The following is a 22172-nucleotide window of genomic DNA, read 5'->3' as shown; positions in this document are numbered from 1 at the left end:
TCTTAAGAAATTCTTTAAATATATTAAAATATATTAATAGGATAACACGTATTAGACTGACACATAATTCCTGTTCTGTAGAGATGAGTTTTCATCAGGCTTTCCATTATCATCACAGACAGATACATCTCGTTAGATAACACAAGATCACACTATTCACAATAGGTGATGGATACAGCTCACCTTCTCCACCTTCCAATGACCTCTGCACAGGTCACAGAGCACGCCCATAACTATCTCCTATAGAAGTTTACAAGAACAGAGAGTCCTCAGTGGTTGATACCTTTTAATGGCTAACTGAAAAGATGGTAATAATTGCAAGCTTTCGAGACTACTCAAATTATTACCATCTTTTCAGTTAGCCATTAAAAGGTATCAACCACTGAGGACTCTCTGTTCTTTTAAACAATTTTTTTTATCTCTACTGGCTAACACGGTACAAAGATATATTTTACTTGTATAGAAGTTTACAGACATTTTAAGATTATGCATTATTAGGGTCCAAGTTGGTGCTGGAAAAAAAGGCTGTTAACAGAAGCCTAATCAAGAGGGGCCAACCCCATAATAATATATAGATGTGGCACCAGCTTTGGGAGCTAGAGTTCCACCCACATTCACCTCTACGGATGCTGCTTCTTTTTCTTTGAACTGCAGAAAACTACAATTCTCAAGGTACCTTGCAAATTTGGGGAAGGGGGAGCAGCAGAAGAGACTAAGATGGATTGGTGGAACATGGGGAAGAAGAAGGGAGGCAGGGTTTGGACTGTGGGGTGTGAGGAGGTTCATCCATCTTGCCGGGGTGAAGCTGCGGCTCTGTGTGACAAGAGAATGATGTCTGTAGCTTCAGGACATACTATGGATAGGAACTGCTGTCCTCCGGGTTTCCAACTCAGAAGAAGGATTTTGCCTGATGTCCCCATCCTCTCCAAGCCATTGGATCCGGAAGCTCCAGTGTGGGATAGTATGAGAGAACAGACTTGTAGTTTTACTACTGGAAAAGTGAACTAAAGTTACTCATAAGGGACTGTACCTGGGACTTGTAGTTCTATAGTCTGAGAACTGGGCTGATGCAAATTACAAGGCCTTGCTAAAGAAGACTTTTGATTGAACTAATTAGGAGTTTATATAGGACCAGCCCTGGGGGAATATTGCCTTCATTACCTTAAGTGCACCAACATACAGCAAGAGCGCCAACATCAGCGGCAACTGGGTCCCCAATTTGGAACTGTGTCATTTGCGAAGGCTGCAGCTGTTAGTAGGTAAATTGTAGTTAGGCAGCTGAGAGTGTGTTGTAGGTTAAAGAGGAAGCATTACCCCTAACCTTCAGGTCTATTGCAAAGCACCCCTGTAGAATACTGTATAATATTCATTACCGGTTGTTCACTGTTACTTGCTATTTCTCTTTGCAATTTCTGGTTCTCATCCTCCTGCAAATAAACCTGTTAATATTTCTAACCTCAGTTATTGTGAGTAGGTATGGAGCATGGGTAGGGGTTTCCCGAGTTGACCCCTAGTAAAAGACAAAGACCCTTCTGCATTCCTCTGGAGCTCCTAGCAAGATTCTGGTGGAGGCATTGCGTCATATCAAGGTGAAAACTACCAAACACCCTGCCCTGGCAGCGGAAAAAAGAGGTGTTAGGCCTAAGCCACACGGCAAGAAAATCTGAGTGAGTGGAATGCGATAAAACATCGCATTCCACTCAGACCAATATTACCCTATGTGCCAGCACCCATGAGCGATTATTTTCTCAGCTCTAACCGGACCAAGTAAACAGTTGCAGCATGCTGCGGGTGTAATGCGATCCTTGTTTCTCTCGCACCATTCAAGTCTATGGGTCGAGAGAAAAATCGCACTGCACTCGCATTACACCGGTGTAATGCGAGTGCAGGGCGAGAATGGCAATAGCCGGCAATGGAGGATAGAGAGAGATAAATCTCTCCCCCCCCCCTCCTCAGCGCCTAACCCTCCCCTCTTCAGCGCTGGCCCTCCCCTCCTCAGTGCCGGCCCGCCACCCGCAGCTGTGGTCCAATCGCATGATCGGACCTCAGTTGCAGGGACACTCGCATGACACTCGGCTCCTGCTGTGCTGCCAGTGTGAGCCGAGTGTCATGTGAGTGTGACGCCCTGGGCAAGCCAGGGGTCACAGGTCACAACACCACACGCACCCCACATTCCCTGCAGGTACACACTAGCTCAAAACACAAATCCTTGTTGCCTTCCTCTAAAGGCTGATGTCCACACCAGAGGGTGGGCCAGGCGGTTGGCTCCACCCACCAAGGAGTTCACAGCCCTGGAGGCGGGAGGAACCAGGCAGATAGAGTTTGGACAGGAGGAAGAACAGAGTTGAAGTCTAGCTGAGGGCTAGAGTAGAGTGAAGCTAGGGAAGTGAAGGAGAAAAGATAGAAGTGGAAGTTCAAAGTGAGAGGAAGTGGTAGAGGAGCTAAAGGAAAAGTAACAGAGAAAGTGACAGAAAGAAGCCTGAAGTTAGTCCGGGTGTGTGCCCCGGACTGAGACAGCAAGGTTGGCAGATGGCGGTGACCGTCTGCAGGCGAGACTGATTGGAGGTTGCCGAAAGGACCGTGGACGGGTGGTGACCTGGCGGTACCGGAGCGGTATACGAAGATTAGTCAGCACCAGGGCAGGGGCTTTTCGGATCCCGGCAAGGCTAGGAGTCGCCGAATTTGCCAAATCCATCAGTGAAGGGGACGTCTGTCTCCCAACAACCAAGTCCCGTTTGAAGGCAACAGTCCGACCGTTAAGGGGAGACACCGCCACCGCCAAGGCACCAGTTTCCCAGGGCCAGCGCCTGCGGGCAAGAGTGGAGCTCCTCCGGCTCATATCTAAGCTGGGGAGCGGGTTACCGGTGGGAACCCATCGCTACCAAACAACAACACATAGGTGCAGGGAAGAGACCGTCAACTGCAGGGAATATCAGCAGCGCAACCGTCTGAGGGACCCGTCCAACCAGCCGTTTGTTTACCGAGAACTGTGTCGTGTTTACTGGCTGAGTGAGTACCTCCGTGCCGTGCGGCACAGCGCTGCCCCTGCGCCCCTGCACCTCCAGGCCCCATACACACCTGTCCACCATCCAACCCCATCACTGGGCCCCGGGATCACCAACCCCTACCCACGGAGGGGCAACACAACAACTGGCTGCTCCATACCATCACTCCCGGGATCCCCAGCCAGAGCAGCGGTGGTGTACACCTAATCACCACAACCGTGGGTGGCGTCACGGACAATAAACTATCCCCACACCCAAACCCCCTTTCACTCACGGGCGAGGAGCGCCGCTCGAGTCCCCGGGATCCGGCCCATCGCTCGAGCCACCGAGCAGCGGCAGCAGCAGGCCGCAGCAGCCGCAGCGGCAGCCGGACCCGAGCAGTAGGGAGAGCGCGGCGTCCCCTCCTCCGCCCGCGACATGAGGATCACAGTAGTCCCCGTGTGGCCCTGGCCTTACATAGAAACTGAACAGAAAAAAAATCTACAGCCAGAAAATAAAAACAAAATCTAAACAATGTAGTGAATGATATAGTTTAGTAACTGGATAAATAGTAAAAAATAATAGAGGTGATAAATTCCCATTAAGCTATGCAGGGAACATAAAGTATATCATCAGTTTTTCAAGTATACATGTTTCAAGTAAAGTAAGCAGATTGACAGCTATTGTATATCGAAATATTTTTACAGGAAAGGCTGGTAACAATATCTGCTCCGCGGCTCCGCCCACTGGACTCCTAAGCCATGAGTAAGCAGGAATTAAAATGACAACTTATACAAAATATTTTACAACAAACCTACTGTATTCTCAGCTCTTTTTTTTTCAATAACGTTTGGTCCAAAGATGTTTTTACATGATGGGTTCCCTTTAAGATCACCCACAAAAAGGATCTGCAGACACTGGCTCAGGGCTCTGTGTGTGAAACATGGGGAAGGAGGGAGAAGCCAGCGCAGGAAGACAACCAGGGAAGGGAACATCGGTTTGGCCTCCGAGCTACCCGGGATCATCTGAAGCCCCATCACAGCAGGTGTCAGTGCTCCGAGGGCAGCATCTCAAACTGTGAGTAAAAGAACTTGGGACTGCAACCCCCTGTGTCTTGGAATTGTTGCACCCAGGGGGCAGGGGGTAGTCAGGAATGGGTCTCGTACCTGCTTTACTCATCGCCAGGCCGATGTGGTAGTCTGGGATGTCGCGGTGGCCTGCCCGGCTTTGTGCTCTGAGGTGTGCACCAATGAGGAGGGAGGATGATGGGGAATGTAGTAGGAAGATAGTCGTGACGCCACCTGTGGTACGTGGCCAGGGATTAGCCGCCGCTGCTGTCGCTGTCCTCTGGGGTGGATGGTAATAGAAGCCGAACATGGTATTGCTCCCCACAGGTGGAGCGGGCCCCGGGAAGGATGATGAGGGGGGTAGTGATGGCAAAGGCCTTTGGCGCCCAGGCGCCAGGCAGCAGCACCGGTAATAAGAGTCTGAGTCACATGCTGCGGTTCCAGGTGTCTTTACTCACTCTTTGTGCCTGGGTAGTACTGGTCACTCACTGTGGTGGGCCCCGTTGAACCCGGATTCCTTTAGAGGTCAGTGCAGTGTGATGCTCGATTGGCCCCCTCCTCCTAGCGGCCTGTGTATTGGATTCCTGTGGCTTGAAGCTACTTGGGGATCCCGGTTCATCTCGAGTAGTATTCTTGTCCCTATTTGCAGGTGCCGCGGTTCCGCAATAGGGCCTGATTCAGTCTAAGGCCCCGGATCATATGTGGCACTGTGCTTTCAGGCTCTGTGTGGCCGAGGAAGCTTGCAACCTACCCATCCTAGCAGATTCTGGAAAACCAACTTGAAGTGTGATCTTCCCTAGGGTCCTGCACCCTGCGTGGCGCCGGTTGCAAGGGAGCAATCAAGCCCTCATCTCGGCAAGTTACTGCAAGTACCGAAGCCACATCCACACACATCCAGTGAAAAGATGGCAACATAAGACAAAGGGACAAGGCAGGAAAGCCACCCACAAAAAGGATCTGCGGACACTGGCGCTGGTTCCAAGGGAACAATCAAGCTCTCATCTCGGCAACCGCAAGAACAACTCCTATGTCCCACTGGAGCACCAGTAAGACACATCCACTTCCATTCCCTCCTGCTGGAGAACTCCTAACTGTTGTGTTGGCTCCTGACTCCTCCTTGTGGCTGCTCCTCCTGTGCCAGGTTCCCGCCACTAGTGGATTGGGGATCTGACTGAAGCCTCAGTTGTACCACTGAATTCTTTATCGGCTTCGCCAGCCCCGTGCTGTCCCTTTTAAAGACTACTACTACTCCCAACATTCACCATCAACAGCCTGGGGCCCAGCTCTACCTGTGAAGAGCTATACCAACTCAGCTGCGTCACCACCGACCCCAAGGGAACTGAATAGCAGCAGCGGCACCTATCTTGCCGCATACCATAGGTGGTGTCACAAACTCATATTCCCTGTAAATATTTCCCCCACGTCATTCATTTTAACGACACCGCCGGGGTTACGGAGCCGGGCTCTGTCGCTGTGACATCCTCCAAGCAGAAACAGAGCAGGCCCGGTAACGAATGCTCCCAGGCCCCAGTAGGGCGTGTCAACTGTCTTTCCTATTGTCTTCTATGGGTATCCTGAACAATACGAATGTATAAAAAACGCAATTGTGTTTTTAAGTGCAGAATCCCAACTATAACCATTAAAAAAAAACATACAAAAAACTGCTTACCATCTGCACAAAAACATACCAAAAAAGGGAGATAATGTATGAAATAAGCAGATTCCTTATGATGGATTTTGGTGCAGAAAAAGACGTAAAAAAAGAGTGTACTCTACGTGGGAGCAGGCCTTTTAATCCCTTAAAGGGGTTTTCGCCTAAACAAAATTAATTTTACAGTTCATATTAACCAATAGATCTTGGAATAATAATATTTCCGCAATTGAAATTGAATGTGTTTAAAATGTTCCTGTGCTGAGATAATCTTATATAGGTGCCCCTACTATGTGTTGTGTAATGGCCGTGTCTGACCATACAGGGACATGGTCTGATCATACCACAGCTCCCTGAGCAGCGGAGGAGGCTAAAGTGTATAAAGACATTACAACATGGCATTATAGATTAATCTTTTTGTGAGGTAAAACATTTCCCTGTCTGTTTTTAAAAAATTTCTTCAGCTGACCCTTGGCTATCATAACAACACATCAGTGTCCTGTGATTTCGTAGCGGGGAGAGCCCATGATGGATCATGTTAAATGCCATTGTCAGAAATTTAAAGAGGTATATAACAGCTTAACAGCTGTGGGCTGAGCTCAGCTCCACCTGTGGCTGTTAGATGCAGATGAAGGCTGAATAATGCAGCCATCATCTGCAGGGAAAGATGCAGGCTCAACGTGTGAGCCCGCATCAAACGCAGGGAAACAATTTATGACGGACATAGTATGACGATAGATAGATAGGACGAAGAAGTCCGGTTTGGATGCCACGCTATTCACCAGTCCGCAACTGTATGTTTAATTAATGCCTTTTATTTTCATCACAGGTCTATGCGTTTCAGGAGTACTCTGCTCTCTTCATCAGTACATCAGGCAAAAAGAACCTCAAATCCCTACTACATAGTATAGTCAGAAGTCATTAAGGGGTTAAATGGGTTGTCCAGTGAAAACAAGTTATCCCCTATTTGACTGCTGGGGGCTGGACCAATCTGGTAGCTGTGCTCGGGTACGCTCGGTGCTCATCCCAGTGTGAGCCACTTGAAGTGTTTGAACGGCTCACACTGGGGGTAACAACACTATGCTCGGATGTAGTGTGAATCCCCCCCAAAAAATGGAAAAACCCTGCCAGCTCGCTCCCAAAAGTGATCTGTTTATGGATGGCTGCATGTGGGTGGAGACCCGAAATGCCCAATTAGTGACTTCTATTAGGGTTCAGGTTAAGTCAGGGGTCCCAAATCGAACTTTATCTAAACTCTGGCTGAACCCGACGAACTGAACTTCTATGGGTCCGCTCATCTCTGCTAAACACCACTCCATTCATTCTCTATGGGGAAGCCAGAAAAAGTAAAGCACAGTGCCCGCCACCCCTATAGGGAATGAATGGAGCAGTAGTTGAGCATGTGCACTGTGCTCCATTCTAATGGGTAAAGAAGTGTCTTGTCCTGCTGATCGGTGGACTTAATAGTCGGACCAACAAGTTATCACCTGTTCTATCATCGGGGATAATTTGTTTTCACCAGACAACCCCATAAATTAATTTAATTATATGTTAAAACTCATATATTATGTCCCATTGTAGAGTTTACATTCCATATTACATGTCTAGAAATATCACAAATAAGTGGTTGACTGGACCTCTACATTGGCCTCTCAACAATAAGTTTGTACTGTAAGAAAGCTGTGCTGTCACAGTGTAGGCTGAAGGAACTTAATTGTTTGGCTTGTGCCAACTTAATGTCTCCTAATAGTTATGTCTTTGTTCCTAGTTGAGAACAGAGAGAAAGAAAAAATGTAAAAAAAAAACAACCCTTACTTTTCATATATGTAGATGTCTGGCCTCCAAAACTTTTCCTTTTCCTAAAAAAGATTCTGAATACCACAAAACTGTTTATCATCCCATGATATAAAGTCATTGTCCCAAAACTGCAATAAAAAAAGTGGATGTTAACATAGTTAGATAAGCAGGAAAATCATTTTTGTGAATTTTTTAAACATATTGTATGTCTCTTTTAAACTTGCTTCTAAACCAGATATATCCCCAGAAGTATGGCGTGAGGTGCTAAACAGACATGATATAAAACAGACCGTATGTCTAAATGATGCCTAATAAATACAAATTAACAGCACTTAGAATATATGAACACAGATTTGCTATTTGCAGAGATGGGAGGGGTTTTTAGCGGATATTTCAATAGACGTGTGAGAGAATACAAGCCATTTTGTATTGTGTAGAAACCTTATTGTCTTATAAGTGAATGATGACATATGGCTCAGATACCACTGATGAGCCGGGAAGTTTCACATTTCTACGCACACTCCTGCGGCTGTTATTGGGACATGGTAATTTCTTTGTTTGAGGTACTATATACTGTATTTTTAGTTTCATAAGACGCACCCCAAATTTAGAGATAAAAAAAGGTAAAAAAATAAAATTAAAATGGTGTCCGTCTTATACTCTGGTGTTGTTTTACTGGAGGGGGGGTCGCAGCGGTGCTGGAGCGGGGTTACAGGAAGCAGAGGCTGTGCTAGCAGCGGCGGCGGGTCCGTGGAGTCAGCAGCGGGTTAGTGACAGCGGCAGCAGTGGGTGAGTGGTGGCAGCGGCGGATCAGTGACAGCGGAAGCGGCGAGTCACTGGTGGAGCAGGCCGGTGCGGTGAGTGTCCAAGTCTGTCCGCAGTCCCGCTTCAAATGATGGCGCCTGGAGCAGCGCGTGCGCAGATGGAGCTCTCATCCAAGAGCTCCATTTGTGCACACACTAACTCCCGGAGCGGTGCTTGTGCAGATGGAGCTCTCATTCAAGAGCTCCATCTGCGCACACGCTGGCTTCCATTGCCATCATTTGAAACCAGGACCGCGGACAGACTGGGACACTCGCCACACAGCCACCGCAGTCCGCACAGCCACCCACCCATCCGCCCGCACAGAGAGGCAGCCAGGACAGAGAGGCTGCCGGCACCAATAGGCTTCTGGCCGCCCGCACACACCCAGCCGCCTGCCTACAAACAGAGCTGCACAGACAGTCCCGCCTGGTAAGCTATACTTGGATTTTAAGATGCACCCCTCACTTTCCTCCCAAATTTTTGGGAGGAAAAGTGTGTCGTATAATCCGAAAAATATGGTAAGCTGGTCACATGATGTAATAAAGCAGAAACTTTCAGTACACCATAGATGGTGTGTGCTGTATTGATTTCTCCACTCGCTTGTAAAATAAATCTTATTAATTTGGAGTTCCAAGGGTATAGAAGCAGAGTATTTCGCTCACAGACGCAACTAAGCCCATCAACCAGCTATAAGGCAAATTCTTTTAGACTCTACGGTAAACAGACTACCCTTTTTGTAATTCAAATAAACTTTCAATTTTAGAAAGTAGTGTCATAAAATCCAGCACATACTCTACATAACTATAAATCTATTGGTTATGTCCTGAACAGTGACAGACGCTGCAACCCTATGACTGAAAGCTGGAGGCTGCCAGAGGGAATAAAGTTAATTTCCTCCAGGCAGTGCAGCTCTCAGTGTTGGTGCAGGGCAGCTTCACAGCACTATGAACCTGCAGATTAACAGTGTCAGAAATTTTTTGCTGCAGATGAGGGTGGATTTATTCAGCCATCATCAGCCTTTAACGGCTACGAGTAGAGCAGAAATCAACCCAAGGCTCTTAATCTCTCAAATGTCAAACTGTGACAGTGGCATTTACAGCACACCGGTAGGAGAGCACACTGTTCTATCTACTCACGTGACATGATCATGGGTTTACATGAAAACCAGGTCTGTTGAAGACCCCTGTGCCGATCATTGTGGTACTTCTGTGAAAAGCAACCTTTGGCTGAAGTTATAGGAGACTGTGATTTTCGTCATACACAGCCATACTGTAGCACTGCTTTGCTTGGTACAAGCAAATAGATGATCTCAGATTTAAGTCCCCTAAGGGGATTAACATATACAGTGAAAAGTAAAGAAAAGTTTTAAAAAAAATCTATGTAAAAAAATCAAATTACACACTTTCCCCCAGAAAGAAAAAAAAAATACATATTTCATATCACTGCGTTTGTTAAAGTCTGACCTATCAAAATATAAAATAATTAATCTGATTTGTAAACGGAGTAAGGAGAAATAAATCAAAACATCAGAAGTGCATTTTTTGGGGTCGACACAAATCAAAAAATGTAATAACATTGTATCCACCAAAAAATCATATCAATAAAAACATTGGCTCAGGGCGCAAAAAAAAACAAGCCCTTGCACAGTTCCAAATTCCGAAACTTGGAAACGTCACGGCTCTTGGAAAATGAAGTCCCAGACTTGACCTGAACCCCAATGGAAGTCACTGATTAGGCAGTTCGAATCTCTGCCCATATCCAGCCAGCACACTTCCGGGGGTGGGTAGACGTGTTTTTTCCTTTATTTTTGTTTGGTGCACACAATATACGATCATGGTGTTGTTACCCCCAGTGCGAACCGATAACATACTGCAAGTGGCTCGCACTGGGCTGAGCACCAAGCGTATTCGAGCACAGCGATGCTCGTACCAATGGTGTTCATACGTAAAGCACCCGATCTCTGGGTTTTTTTAAAGTCTGAGTTTGGTATGTACACTGAATACCGAACGTCGGGTTTGCTCATCTTTAGTCAGAAGCAAAAAAAATGTTTCTTTACAAATTCCAGTACCCTACGCCACATGATAAAATGGATGGTGTCACTCAAAAGTACAACTCGTCCCACAAAAAACAAGGCTGCATATGGACATGTCAATGGACAAAAAAAAAATTATGGCTCTTGGAATAAGTGCAAAAAGGAAGGGGTTAGTTCCCAATTTTCCTTTTGTACTTTTGTTCTTTATTCAAATGTTATCATTTCGAAATTTACAAACAGTCAAATGTTACCATGATTGAAAGTTTAGGATATGTCCCTTACCATTATTAACTGATTAATTGTAGTTAGACTTTTTCTTTTTGTGTCCTGAAAAACAAAATATGTAATTGGATTTTTAAATCATTAAAAATTTGAAACCAATGTCATGAAACTGATGTTATGGGTTCTATTTTACACATCCATACTTGCCGTGGTCCCACTGTTTCCTGGAGTGCCCAGGTTTTAAAATGGGGGTGGGTTTATATAAAACATGCATTTAAAGGAGTGTTACTCTTTGTGTTGACATTCCTGTGCAAAAGGTGGGGGGACTTTCACATGTTTTTCTATTTGGGATTGAGTATTGGTAAGTGTGTAGATCCCATTGACCTTTAATCATCAGTATATAATGAAAACTATTTGGTCTGTTTCACCACTACCATAGGTTATGTGCACAAATCCAGTATTTGCAGAAGTAAAACCTGTTGCAAGTAGCAGAGTGGAACAACCTACAACCTACAAGACACGAGTAATCAGCCAGAATTTGAATATACATACTGAGTATATATATATATATATATATATATATATATATATATATATATATATATATATATATATATATATATATATATAAAAAATGCCTTTATTGAAATAAAGTTAAAAACTGTCACGCTGTACTCTAAGATGTACAATAGCAGTACAGCGCAGTAATGTGGGACTGAGAGGATTCCTGAAACTATCTGAGAAGGTAGTTAGCTGGTAAACCACTAGGGGGCGTAAAGGTGGAGGAAACGTATGAGCAGGGAATTCCCTAGCAGAGGTAATACTAGTCAAGCCCAACAGGTGGCAGTAGAATCGTCAGAAAGCCGTGTCACAACATGAGGTCTTGTAAGTACACAAGGGCAAAGTCTAAACGTAGTCAGAGGGAAGCAAATAGTCAGTAGCCGGGAAATCAGAGCCTAGAAGCGAGGGGGAGTGGGAAGACAAGACAGAATTAAGGTAAACAGATAAGGAACGAACAGGGAGACAGCGGGAGAGACACTGATGGAAACAGACAACAGAGGAGGCTAACAGGTCAGGTGAACACGGAGGTCAGGAGGGGGCAGGGCAGACAACAGGTCACTCAAGAGCAGAACACAGCAGAGCCAGAAATATCACTGGCGAAGTCCAAGAGAAACAGTGCCCTAATAAAGCAGCCTGACCTCCAGAACGAGGCAGAAAGGATTAACCCCTAACGTGACTTGCATCAGAAGTGAAACTAAAAAAAAGGCTCAGCTCCAGCTGAGCCAGGAGTCAATCATGACAAAAACAGATAACAATGAGGATAGTCACTGGGAAAAACCCTTTGTAGGAAGTACTACATTAATGGGACATATATATGCAAATATACACTCTCAAGAACAATGTCAAAAAAGTTAGCAATATATTATGAGCATACATACAGAATGTGATGCCATAGACAATTCACAAGATGTCCCTAGAGCACCCCTCTTAACCCATTAACCCCTTCACAACCTTTTACGTGCCTGTACGTCCAAGGCCATATCTGTCCCTTTAATGCGGGCTCCCTCAGCGAGCCTGCATTTTTCCCCACACATGTTGGCTGATCTGATCAGCCGATGATCCACCCACGCCTGTTAATTAGATAAATCCTGCTGTCAATCCCGAGATCACGGGGTGCTAAAGTGTTGTCATGACAGCCGGGAGTCAGCTGTCATGACTCACTTCCTGTGAATGCCGGCTGAGCATTGGCACTCATAGGAGAACAGTATTTCAGCTGTTTAGAAGGATGCAGAAGTAATTGGACAGTGCCAGCTTCAAGTAAAATCAATAAAAACTACAAAACAAAGTTTTTAAAAATATGAAGAAAAAAAAAACAAAACACAAAAGTTCATATACCCCCTTTTGCCCCATTAAAAATAAAATTATTGAAAAAATACAAATATTTGATATCACCGTGTTCAGAAACATCCGATCTATCAAAGTATAAAATACATGAATCTGATAGGTACACGGCGTAGCGAGAAGAGAAAATCAAAACACCAAAGTTACGTTTTTTTTGTCACCGTAACATTGCAATAAAATGCAATAACAGGTGATTAAAACATCGCCTCTACCCAAATATGATATAATTAAAAACATCAGCTCAACGTGCAAAATCGCTCATCGGCGACATGGGGGTCCATTCTCAAATATCGTTACTGCGGCAGTAACGAAGTTGTTTCTCGTTCCTGTGGCAGCACACATCGCTCCGTGTGACACCGCAGGAACGAGGAAGCTCTCCTTACCTGCCTCCGGCCACAATGCGGAAGAAAGGAGGTGGGCGGGATGTTCGTCCCACTCATCTCCGCCCCTCCGCTTCTATTGGGTGACGCTGCTGTGACGTCGCTGTGACGCTGAACGAACCGCCCCCTTAGAAAGGAGGCAGTTCGCCGGTCACAGCGACGTCGCAGGGAAGGTAAGTAGTGTGACGGGTCCGGGCGATGTTGTGCGACACGGGCAGAGATTTGCCCGTGTTGCACAACCGATGGGGGCGTGTAAAGCGGCCTTTAGACTCCACTTCTGTGGACAGATGAAAATGCTGTTTGGCAAAGATATAATAGTCCTCAGTATGTTGTAAAACCGTGGTGAATGGACGATAAGCCTGGTGATTTTGCCTCGACGCGTTTCCCCATATATAATGGTTCCTCAGGAGGCCTGAATCGAAGATGAATGTAAGATAATCTACATCAGAGATGCATTTCAATGGTGTAAAGATCCTGGATAGTCCTGCATTCGGCACAGTCATTGTAAAGATTCCACCTGCAGCAGTCAGGGAGGCACCACGGTTTTACAACATACTGAGGACTGTTATATCTTTGCCAAACAGCATGTTCATCTGTCCACAGAAGTGGAGTCTAAAGGGTACTTTACACGCTGCGACATCGCTAGCATTTGCTGGCGATGTCGAGTGCGATAGCACCCGCCCCCGTCGTACGGCCGATATGTGGTGATCGCTGCCATAGCGAACATTATTGCTACGGCAGTGTCACACGCACATACCTGTGCAGCGACGCCGCTGTGACCGCCGAACAATCCCTCCTTCAAGGTGGAGGTGCGATCAGCGTCACAGCGATGTCACTAAGCGGCCGTCCAATAGAAGCAGAGGAGCGGAGATGAGCGGGATGTAACATCCCGCCCACCTCCTTCCTTCCGCATTGCCGATGGACGGAGGTAAGGAGATGTTCGTCACTCCTGCGGTGTCACACATAGCGATGTGTGATGCCACAGGAACGAGAACAACATCGGTTACAAGCAGAGGGGGGGCAAAGCAGACAACGATAGGATTGGTTTTTGGAGAGGCGGGCTCGGGTCCAAAACAACGTATATTTGTATGTTTTGGCGATCGTTTAAGGATCGCTCGTATGTTTGTCATCTCTCGTATGTGTCACACGCTGCGATGTCGCTAATGACGCTGGATGTGCGTCACAAACAACGTGACCCCAACGATAAATCATTAGCGATATCGCAGCGTGTAAAGCCCCCTTTAAGTCTGTTCAGGACTACTGTTCTCTGGCTAAATATTGCTGAGTATTGGCTATTCGAGTTCTATGTATATATTTGTTTGTATCAAACGGTAACCTGTGTGAAACATTATTGTTATAGATCTTATCTAGGGCTCTCCATTCTGCTCCTGGTATCCAAGAGCAGTTGGAGGGAGTATACTATATATGTAAGATCTATTTAGATTACCTCTATGGTTGGAATTGCTGGGTTCGGCACTTGTTTGCTATTTATTAATAAAAATTTGCACTTTGGGAATATCCTCTTTTTAACTAATTTCTATACTAATATTCCCGTGACTATATGTCATACTATAGATTGTTTCTTTATAGCAGAGTGGCCTGAAGGAAGCCCCTCCTCAGTGTAAGACATATGAAAGTGTACCTCTCCGCGTCCTCGGCTGCGACCGCCGAGCCACTCGGATCCGTGCTCGTACTGCGAGTAGTGGCTCGAGCCTCTCATGGACCCAGGGGTCACGTCACTCTGCAAGGGAGTTGGCGCTACACGCGGGGATTGGGGGTGTTTGGTTTGAAGTGATAGTTCGTGACGCCACCCATGTTTGTGGTGATTATAGACACCACCGCTGCGGTGAAGGTGTGGGGGCCCCCGGGAGCGTTGTAGTGGCGCAGCTAGGTGTTGACCCCTCCGTGGGTAGGGGATGTTGGTCCCGGGGTCCAATGGGCCCAGGCCCGGGTGCAGGGTGCAGTGTTGCAGTGCAGTGCGGTGCCGGATGCCACTGGTGTACTCACTCGGACACAAGACACTGGAGTCGCTGGTAAACCAAACGGAGTGATGAACGGGGCCCGCAGCCGGCTGCAGCTTTTGCCAGATTAGGTTGGTAATGTCCGCCTTTCTCCTGCACCTCTGTATGTGAATCTTGACTCCTGTGCCTAGGCACTGGTAGTCCGCTCCCCGACGTGTATCTGTCGTAGGAGCTCGTTTGCCCGCAGACGCTGGCCCTTTGGATCTCTGGCCCTTGGCGGTGGCACTTATCCGGAATGTTTGGGCTGTTGCCTTCAATCGGGACTTAGGTGGGAATGAACCCCTGAGGTCCAGACAGCAATCAGTTAATTTGACTATGGTGGTGGCTTCTAGCCTAGTTCGGGGTCTGAGTACCCTGCCTGGTGCTCCGGTATCCAGTTGGCTCCCCGGTTCGGTTCCGGCGGGCCACTACCCTGTCCCGGTCCTTTACGGTTCCACCGGTCGTATTCCCGGTCTCCTGCAGGCGGCCACTACCGTCTGCCTCCTTGCCAATGGTGACTGGGCTCCAACCCAGCCACCGGAGTAGTCTTTGGCAGGCCTGAGCACAGGTCTGCTTCTGGACTTGAACTTGACTCTTCCAGAGCCTGAGCTAGACTTCAACTCCTCTGTTATCCCGCCTCCAGGCCTGTGAACTCCTTGGTGGGTGGAGCCAACCACCTGGCTCCACCCCCCTGGTGTAGACATCAAACCTGGAGGGTGGTGACAAGGCTTTTAAGTTTGACTGATGTTACCTAACTGGGAAGGGGGGGTGTAGTGTTGTTGTGTCTACCTGGGACGACCTGGATAGTCCAGGGCATCACAAAAGCCCACATAGAGTTTGCAAAAAAAACACATGAAGGACACCCAGACTATGAGAAATAAAATTAATTCTGTGTTCTGTGTTTCCGACTGCTCTCCACAGTCTGCCCCTCCCACCTGGCCAACTAGTGGACTGGCTGCACCTCTACTCAAGGCGGCCATCCATGTTCCCACCCTAGCTGGGTACCATTGTATGGGGGATTGTTTGGGAAAATTGGGATTAACTGGGTTTTTGGTGGTACCGGCACTGAGGTTCTGGGTACCTAAGGGGGTAGGTCCCGCATCCTAGTGGGGATGCAGAACCTTGTATCACCCTGATGGTCTCAGGGGTGCTACATTCCCCCCTGGTTAATTCCAGCACATCCTCGAGCTGCAAGGTAAACTGGTTGCACATTTTTTTTCTTTATTTTCAACAAGTAAGGCATAACAGGTCCATCCCACGCAGGGGAGGTGCATCACTTAAACGTTTCTATCTGGGTATCCCTCCCTGCACCCATCACCCAAAGATTCTGGTCGCAGAAACCTTGTCAGGAGGCAGGTCACCGGTTTCTCTGGTGACCAGGTCTCGGACGCCTCTGCCGCAGACCTTTCCTGCACACGGCCTCTCCTGGTGACGGTGCACTCAGCAATGTCCGCTGGATGGGTGTACCCTGGTGGGGCACAACTGGTGCAACTATGTACAATATACAAGTTTGTGTTGGCTGCTGCCAGTCCTGCAGCCTGTGGTCCATTTATATATCAAAGCATTTTAAAAACTGGTAACTTTTTCAATTTTTCAAAGCATTTTTAAACTTTTTCAGGAACAGTTCAAAAGTTTAACAACAATAAACAGTTTAACTGGTAGCATAGCAGGTTTTAGCTACCATGGTGCTGGGTAGGGGCCATCTGGTTCATTTGGCCTCCTGGGCCAAATCAGCACTCAGAGTCTGTGTGCACTGGTTCCGTGCACCTGCACTGCCTCCTGTTGGCAGCTGAGCAGTAACCTCGTGCCAAGCCGAGTACGGAATGACAGCATATTGGCGCACCATGTTCTCCAGCCTTAGCCCATGTTCTCCAGCCTTAGCGCCCGGGGTCCAGACACCCAGTAGCTCCTCAGCACGATGCTAACAGCTTCGCCATCTGCAGCAGAAATCCACTCCAATGCGGGGAGCGGGCCAGCCGGGTCCACCGCAACTACCGGACACGGTACCTGAGGATGATCGCAACCACCCTCGGCGGCCTCCTCCGCTGCTCCTGAAGACTCAGCAGGCTGGGTGATCATCACTGGTGAAGATGGTGCTTGTTCCTTCTCCAACGGAGAAGGTGGTGTGACCACTTCTGGTCTGGCATGGGGAAGCTGGAAACACTGTGTCCTTCTCCAACGGAGAAGGTGATGCGACCGCTTCTGGTCTCTCTGGTGGTGACATGGCTGGTCGAGGATGGATCCCGGTAGCTTGATCGGTGTAGCCTGATCAAGCGGCGCTCCTCTCTCTAGGGTCCGCATGGCCGCCACTACCTCCATCATCTCCGCCTTCCACTCCTCGACTCGCTGCAAGTTCTCTGCTCGCAGAGTGCAGCACAGCCGCTGGACCTCCGCCTCTAGCCTCTCTGCGGTCCAGGTCCCTGGGGGAACTGGGACACTGGCACGATCCCCTGGTGCAGACATGTTGCTTGTTGCCATCCTGGAAGCATTCTGCAGCAGCCCCGCTGGTTTTCCTTCACCACCATGCGGGACTCGAGCACCTCGGGAACTTCCCGATCAGGTTACTGCCCCCTTCCTCCAGCGTTTACAGGAGTCGTAGGCGGGGTTTTCTGTTCGCGCCTTTTAGCCTGCTGTGGCACAGTTATTTTTCACAGCAAAAATGGCGGCCTTTTTTTTAAACAATAAAGTTCAGTCCATATAACACAGCTTTTAAGGTACACGTCACCCGGTTTGACTGGGTCCATTTCAATCCTGTTTGCGACGCCAGGAAGGTTACAAAAGAATTTCTGTAGTACTCAAGGTTCCTAAAAGCATAGGGGTCTCCATAATCCTTAAATGGAAGAAGTTTGGGACCACCGAGCTCTTCCTAGACCTGCCCATCAAGCCAAACTAAGCAATCATTTCAAACGAGCCTTAAGGGGGCTTTACACGCTACGATATCGTTAATGTTTATCGTTGGGGTCACGTTGTCAGTGACGCACATCTGGCGTCATTAATGATATCGCAGCTTGTGACACTTACCAGCGTCCTTAAGCGACCTCAAAAATGGTGAAAATCGTTCACCATGGAGAGGTCATCCCAAACTCAAAAATCGGTAAGGGTTGTTAATCCATGTTGTTCATCGCTCATGCGGCAGCACACATCGCTGTGTGTGACACCGCAGAAGCGAGGAACGTCTCCTTACCTGCCGCTGGCCACAATGCGGAAGGAAGGAGGTGGGCGTGATGTTATGTCCCGCTCATCTCCGCCCCTCTGCTTTGATTGGCCGGCCAGTTAGTGACGTCGCGGTGACGTCGCGGTGACGCCGAACGTCCCTCCCCCTTGAGGGAGGGATTGTTCATAAGTCACAGCGACGGCGCCGACTGGGTAAGTTCGTGTGACGCTGCCGTAGCGATAATGTTCGCTGCGGCAGCGATCACACGATATAGCATGTGCAAGTTAATGAAAATGGACTGCTTCCCCTGCCCAATCTCTCTCAGTGTATGTGACTGGTTGCAGTCCTGCTTCCCCGTCCACCCTCTGCACAGGTGTCTATGATTGGTTGCCCTCACACTAACTTTCTGGGTCCCCAGAGTGAAGTCTAAAAATAAATTAATAATTGGAAAAAAAAATGGAACAGGTCTCCCGGATTTTGATACCCAGTGCAGATAATGCAGACAGCTACAGACTGCAGCCCCCATCTGTGAGCATCATCTTGGCTGTGTATCAAAATATAAGGGACCCCATGCATTGTTTTTTTTAATTATTTAAATAATTTTAAAAAAATTGTGAGGTTAACCCCAATTTTGATACCCAGCCAAGATAAAGAGTACAGCTGGAGCTGGTATTCTCAAACTGGGGAGGTCCATGGTTATTGGCCCCCCCGGCCTAAAAGTAGCAGCCTGTAGTGCCCAAAATTTGGCCCATCTATTAGATGTGCCAATTCCAGCACTTTACATGGGCTCATCCCATTTGCCCTGGTGCAGTGGCATTTGGGGTAATATAAAGGGTTAATGACAGCTTCGAATTGTCAAAAAATCATGGCTGTCATTAAGCCCGAGGTTAGTAACCTCTCTGTCTGTCTCTCTCTCTGTCTCTCTCTCTCTCTGTCTCTTTGTCTGTCTCTCTTTGTCTGTCTGTCTTTCCCTGTCTGTCTCTGTCTCTTTCCCTGTCTGTCTCTCTATCTCTTTCCCTATGAAAGATATGTTAGATAGATGGAGGTTCTTGGTGGGCTTTCCGGATCTGTATACAAAGACATGTCAGTAGTGATGGATGATGCACATATGTATCGGATATGAAAAATTTACTTTTTTGTTTGTTTTTTTCAAAATAGACTTACTCTTCTTCCATGTATAGATTGTATTGTTTTTGATCTTTATTGTCTTGGATAAATTTCCATTTTTTGGTATCCAACATTTGATTTTCCAAAGATTCAACCTGGGAAATAATCACCTGGGACTTATGAAAAAATTAAATGCTCAAGTTGAATCTTTGGAAAATCAAGTATTGGATACCAAAAAAATGCACATTTATCCGAGACAATAAAGATTATGAAAACAATACAATCTACCTATATATGGAAGAAGAATAAGTCTATTTTGAAAAAAAACGAACAAAAAAGTACATTTTTCATATCCTGATACATATGTGGGATCAGCATCATCCATCACTACTGACATGTCTTTGCATACAGATCCGGAAAGCCCACCAAGAACCTCCAATACCAGCAAAAAATACAGAAAATATGGTGTTGCAAAAAACAGGGAAAAAGGGCAGGATCTAAACATAAACACAAATCTAAAAAAGACACCAAGAAGAAATTGTAACTACTTCCAGTCCAGTATGGAATTTATCAGCGCATATTTTAAATAATGCTCATATCAAAGTGTTATCCAGAGGATTGAGTTTTTCCCCAACTACCGATTTTGATTTATTTACGACTATGTTGGACATTAACAGGTTTGCGTGGAACAAACATTAAAATGTCATTTTTTGGATGGTGATGCAATGTGAAGTCGGAGAATTGGGACGAGGAGTATAGATGAATATGAATACAAAATATAAACAACAATATATAAATATATAATAAAAAAATATAAAATAAAAATAAAACAAGCACAAAATTAAAATTTAGTTGGACTTTGGTAAAAATATAAAATCTATTTAATATAGAGGTCTCAGAGGAGATCTCATTTATATGTATAAATACATGTGTGGTCAATATAAAGGACTGGCACATGATTTATTTCTTCAAAAGACAATACTAAGGACCAGGGGGCACTCACTGCGAGTGGAAGAAAAGTGATTCCGGCAGCTAAATAGGAAAGGGTTCTTTACAGTTAGAGCGGTCAGACTGTGGAATGCCGACCACAAGAGGTAGTAATGGCAGATACTATAACAGCTTTAAAAAAAGGGCTGGATGATTTCCTCAGTACACACAACATTGTTAGTTATAAATGACTTTGTGACCAACTGTAGAACTGGTGGAGGAAGGTTGAACTAGATGGACCTAGGTCTTTTTTCAACCTTAGTAACTATGTAACTATGTATATTGTGAGTTAGGTGTATATTGAGATTATATTTGTTTCATATTTATTTTTTGTGTTTTTTTTGTATCCTTGGAAATATTGAACATTAACTTTTGTAATATGATAGAACATTTTTATAGAAAATATTAAATTAAATAGTTAATAATTTTTATGTAAATAATATGAATTCGCATTTACAATGTAATCATTATACAGTGTATATTGAGATTATATTTGTTTTATATTTATTTTTATTTTTTGTGTTTTTTGTATCCTTGGAAATATTGAACACTAACTTTTGTAATATTATAGAACATCTTTATAGATAATATTAACTTAAATAGTTAACAATTTTTATAGAGAATATTAAATTAAATAGTTAATAATTTTTATGTAAATAATATGAATTCGCATTTACAATATAATCATTATACAGTGTATATTAAGATTATATTTGTTTCATATTTATTTATTTTTTTTGTGTTTTTTTTGTATCCTTGGAAATATTGAACACTAACTTTTGTAATATTATAGAACATCTTTATAGATGATATTAAATTAAATAGTTATCATTTTTTATGTAAATATTATGAATTCCATTTATAATGTAATCAATATATATATGTGGAATATTTGCGGTTCATATAGGGCATAGGGAAGTTTCTAACACATTAAAGTTTTTTCGCATGTTATTCATTAGTGTGTCAGTATCTATTATATCTGTTTTTTTGGTCATAATAGAAATGTACATAATTAAGGCTAAGAGATTGGCCGAAACGCGTTGTCCCCACTGACCATTTAGTCCTACAAGGGGGTAGTCATGACTGTCCTGTATTTTTATATGCAACTTTTCTAAATAAATTTGGATCTACATTTTTTCTTGTCTTATTTCGATTTACAAGTTCCCAATAAAGCCTAGATAATGAATTAAAAATTTAGATTTTGCTACATGTGCCCTTACAGAATAAATCTGTAACCACACACTGTCATTTATCGTTTTACAGTAGCTAAAATGACATCTACGCCAGAGTTTGTGCGAAGAAGCCACAGTTCAAAAATGTCAAGTATTGACCACTTTTCACTCCACTTTTATAAGTCGACGAGTATGACGGAAATGGCTCTAAATTCTTGAATGTGTACTAAATCTGGCAAACCAAAGATCAGACTCTATTTAGATATAAATTGTACTAAAAGACAGGCAAAAAAACTAGATAAATATGGGGAAAAACTTTTCAAAAACTTTACTACTATTTTACAAAATACTTCACAATTTTATTTTTTCAAATCGAGACAGAGGATGGATCCTCCAAAGTATCACTTCCAATGGGACCCAGGAGCCAAAACCTGACACTGGCGGAAGATGTACAAATACCGAGTACAAAAAGATCAACGTCAATGTCAACCAATGCATATTCTTAGGAGGCATTTTAGAAACCAGGAGGGCTAATGTTTTTTTTTGTAGAACTGTACATATCAGCTATATAACAATTCAAAAGTTAAAATATAAAACATGAAATATTTAACACAACAACTTACCTAATAAGAATAGAGCAAGATATAAGCAGCAAGCTCCTTGTAGCGACATGGTCAACTAAACCTGTTACTCTCGATTTGTGTATTGTGCTTTAGGGCGTTTATGGGAGTATTAGTGAGAGAAGGTTTTAGGTGGATAAACTAGTTTAAAAGATATTTTTGGCCAATTCACAAGAAAAATTCTGAGCTGAAACAAAGCTGGAAATATTTACACAAAAAATAAGTATTTATAGAATGTGAGAGATTGAAGGAGAGAGAAAATCAAGATTTTTCAATGCCGTATGGTTCTCAGT

General features: G+C 45.1%; 1 protein-coding gene across 1 annotated transcript in view; it reads right to left on the bottom strand.

Annotated features, from left to right (window-relative positions):
* The window catches only part of LOC142254385 (5-hydroxytryptamine receptor 3C-like), a 54290-nt gene extending 32359 nt beyond the window's left edge, over positions 1–21931 (bottom strand). The window contains exons 1-3 of the mRNA XM_075325428.1: positions 21883–21931; positions 18397–18419; positions 7518–7561 (exon numbers count right to left, since the gene is read on the bottom strand). Coding sequence (XP_075181543.1) covers positions 7518–7561; positions 18397–18419; positions 21883–21931 — 116 coding nt within the window. The remainder of the gene's footprint in view (positions 1–7517; positions 7562–18396; positions 18420–21882) is intronic.
* Between the last annotated feature and the right edge of the window lie 241 nt (positions 21932–22172).

The sequence above is a fragment of the Anomaloglossus baeobatrachus genome, chromosome 10, assembly GCF_048569485.1.
Source record: "Anomaloglossus baeobatrachus isolate aAnoBae1 chromosome 10, aAnoBae1.hap1, whole genome shotgun sequence".
In the NCBI taxonomy this organism is placed as follows: Eukaryota; Metazoa; Chordata; class Amphibia; order Anura; family Aromobatidae; genus Anomaloglossus; species Anomaloglossus baeobatrachus.
The sequence above is the reverse complement of the archived record's forward strand: the minus strand, read 5'-3'. Positions and strand labels throughout refer to the sequence as shown.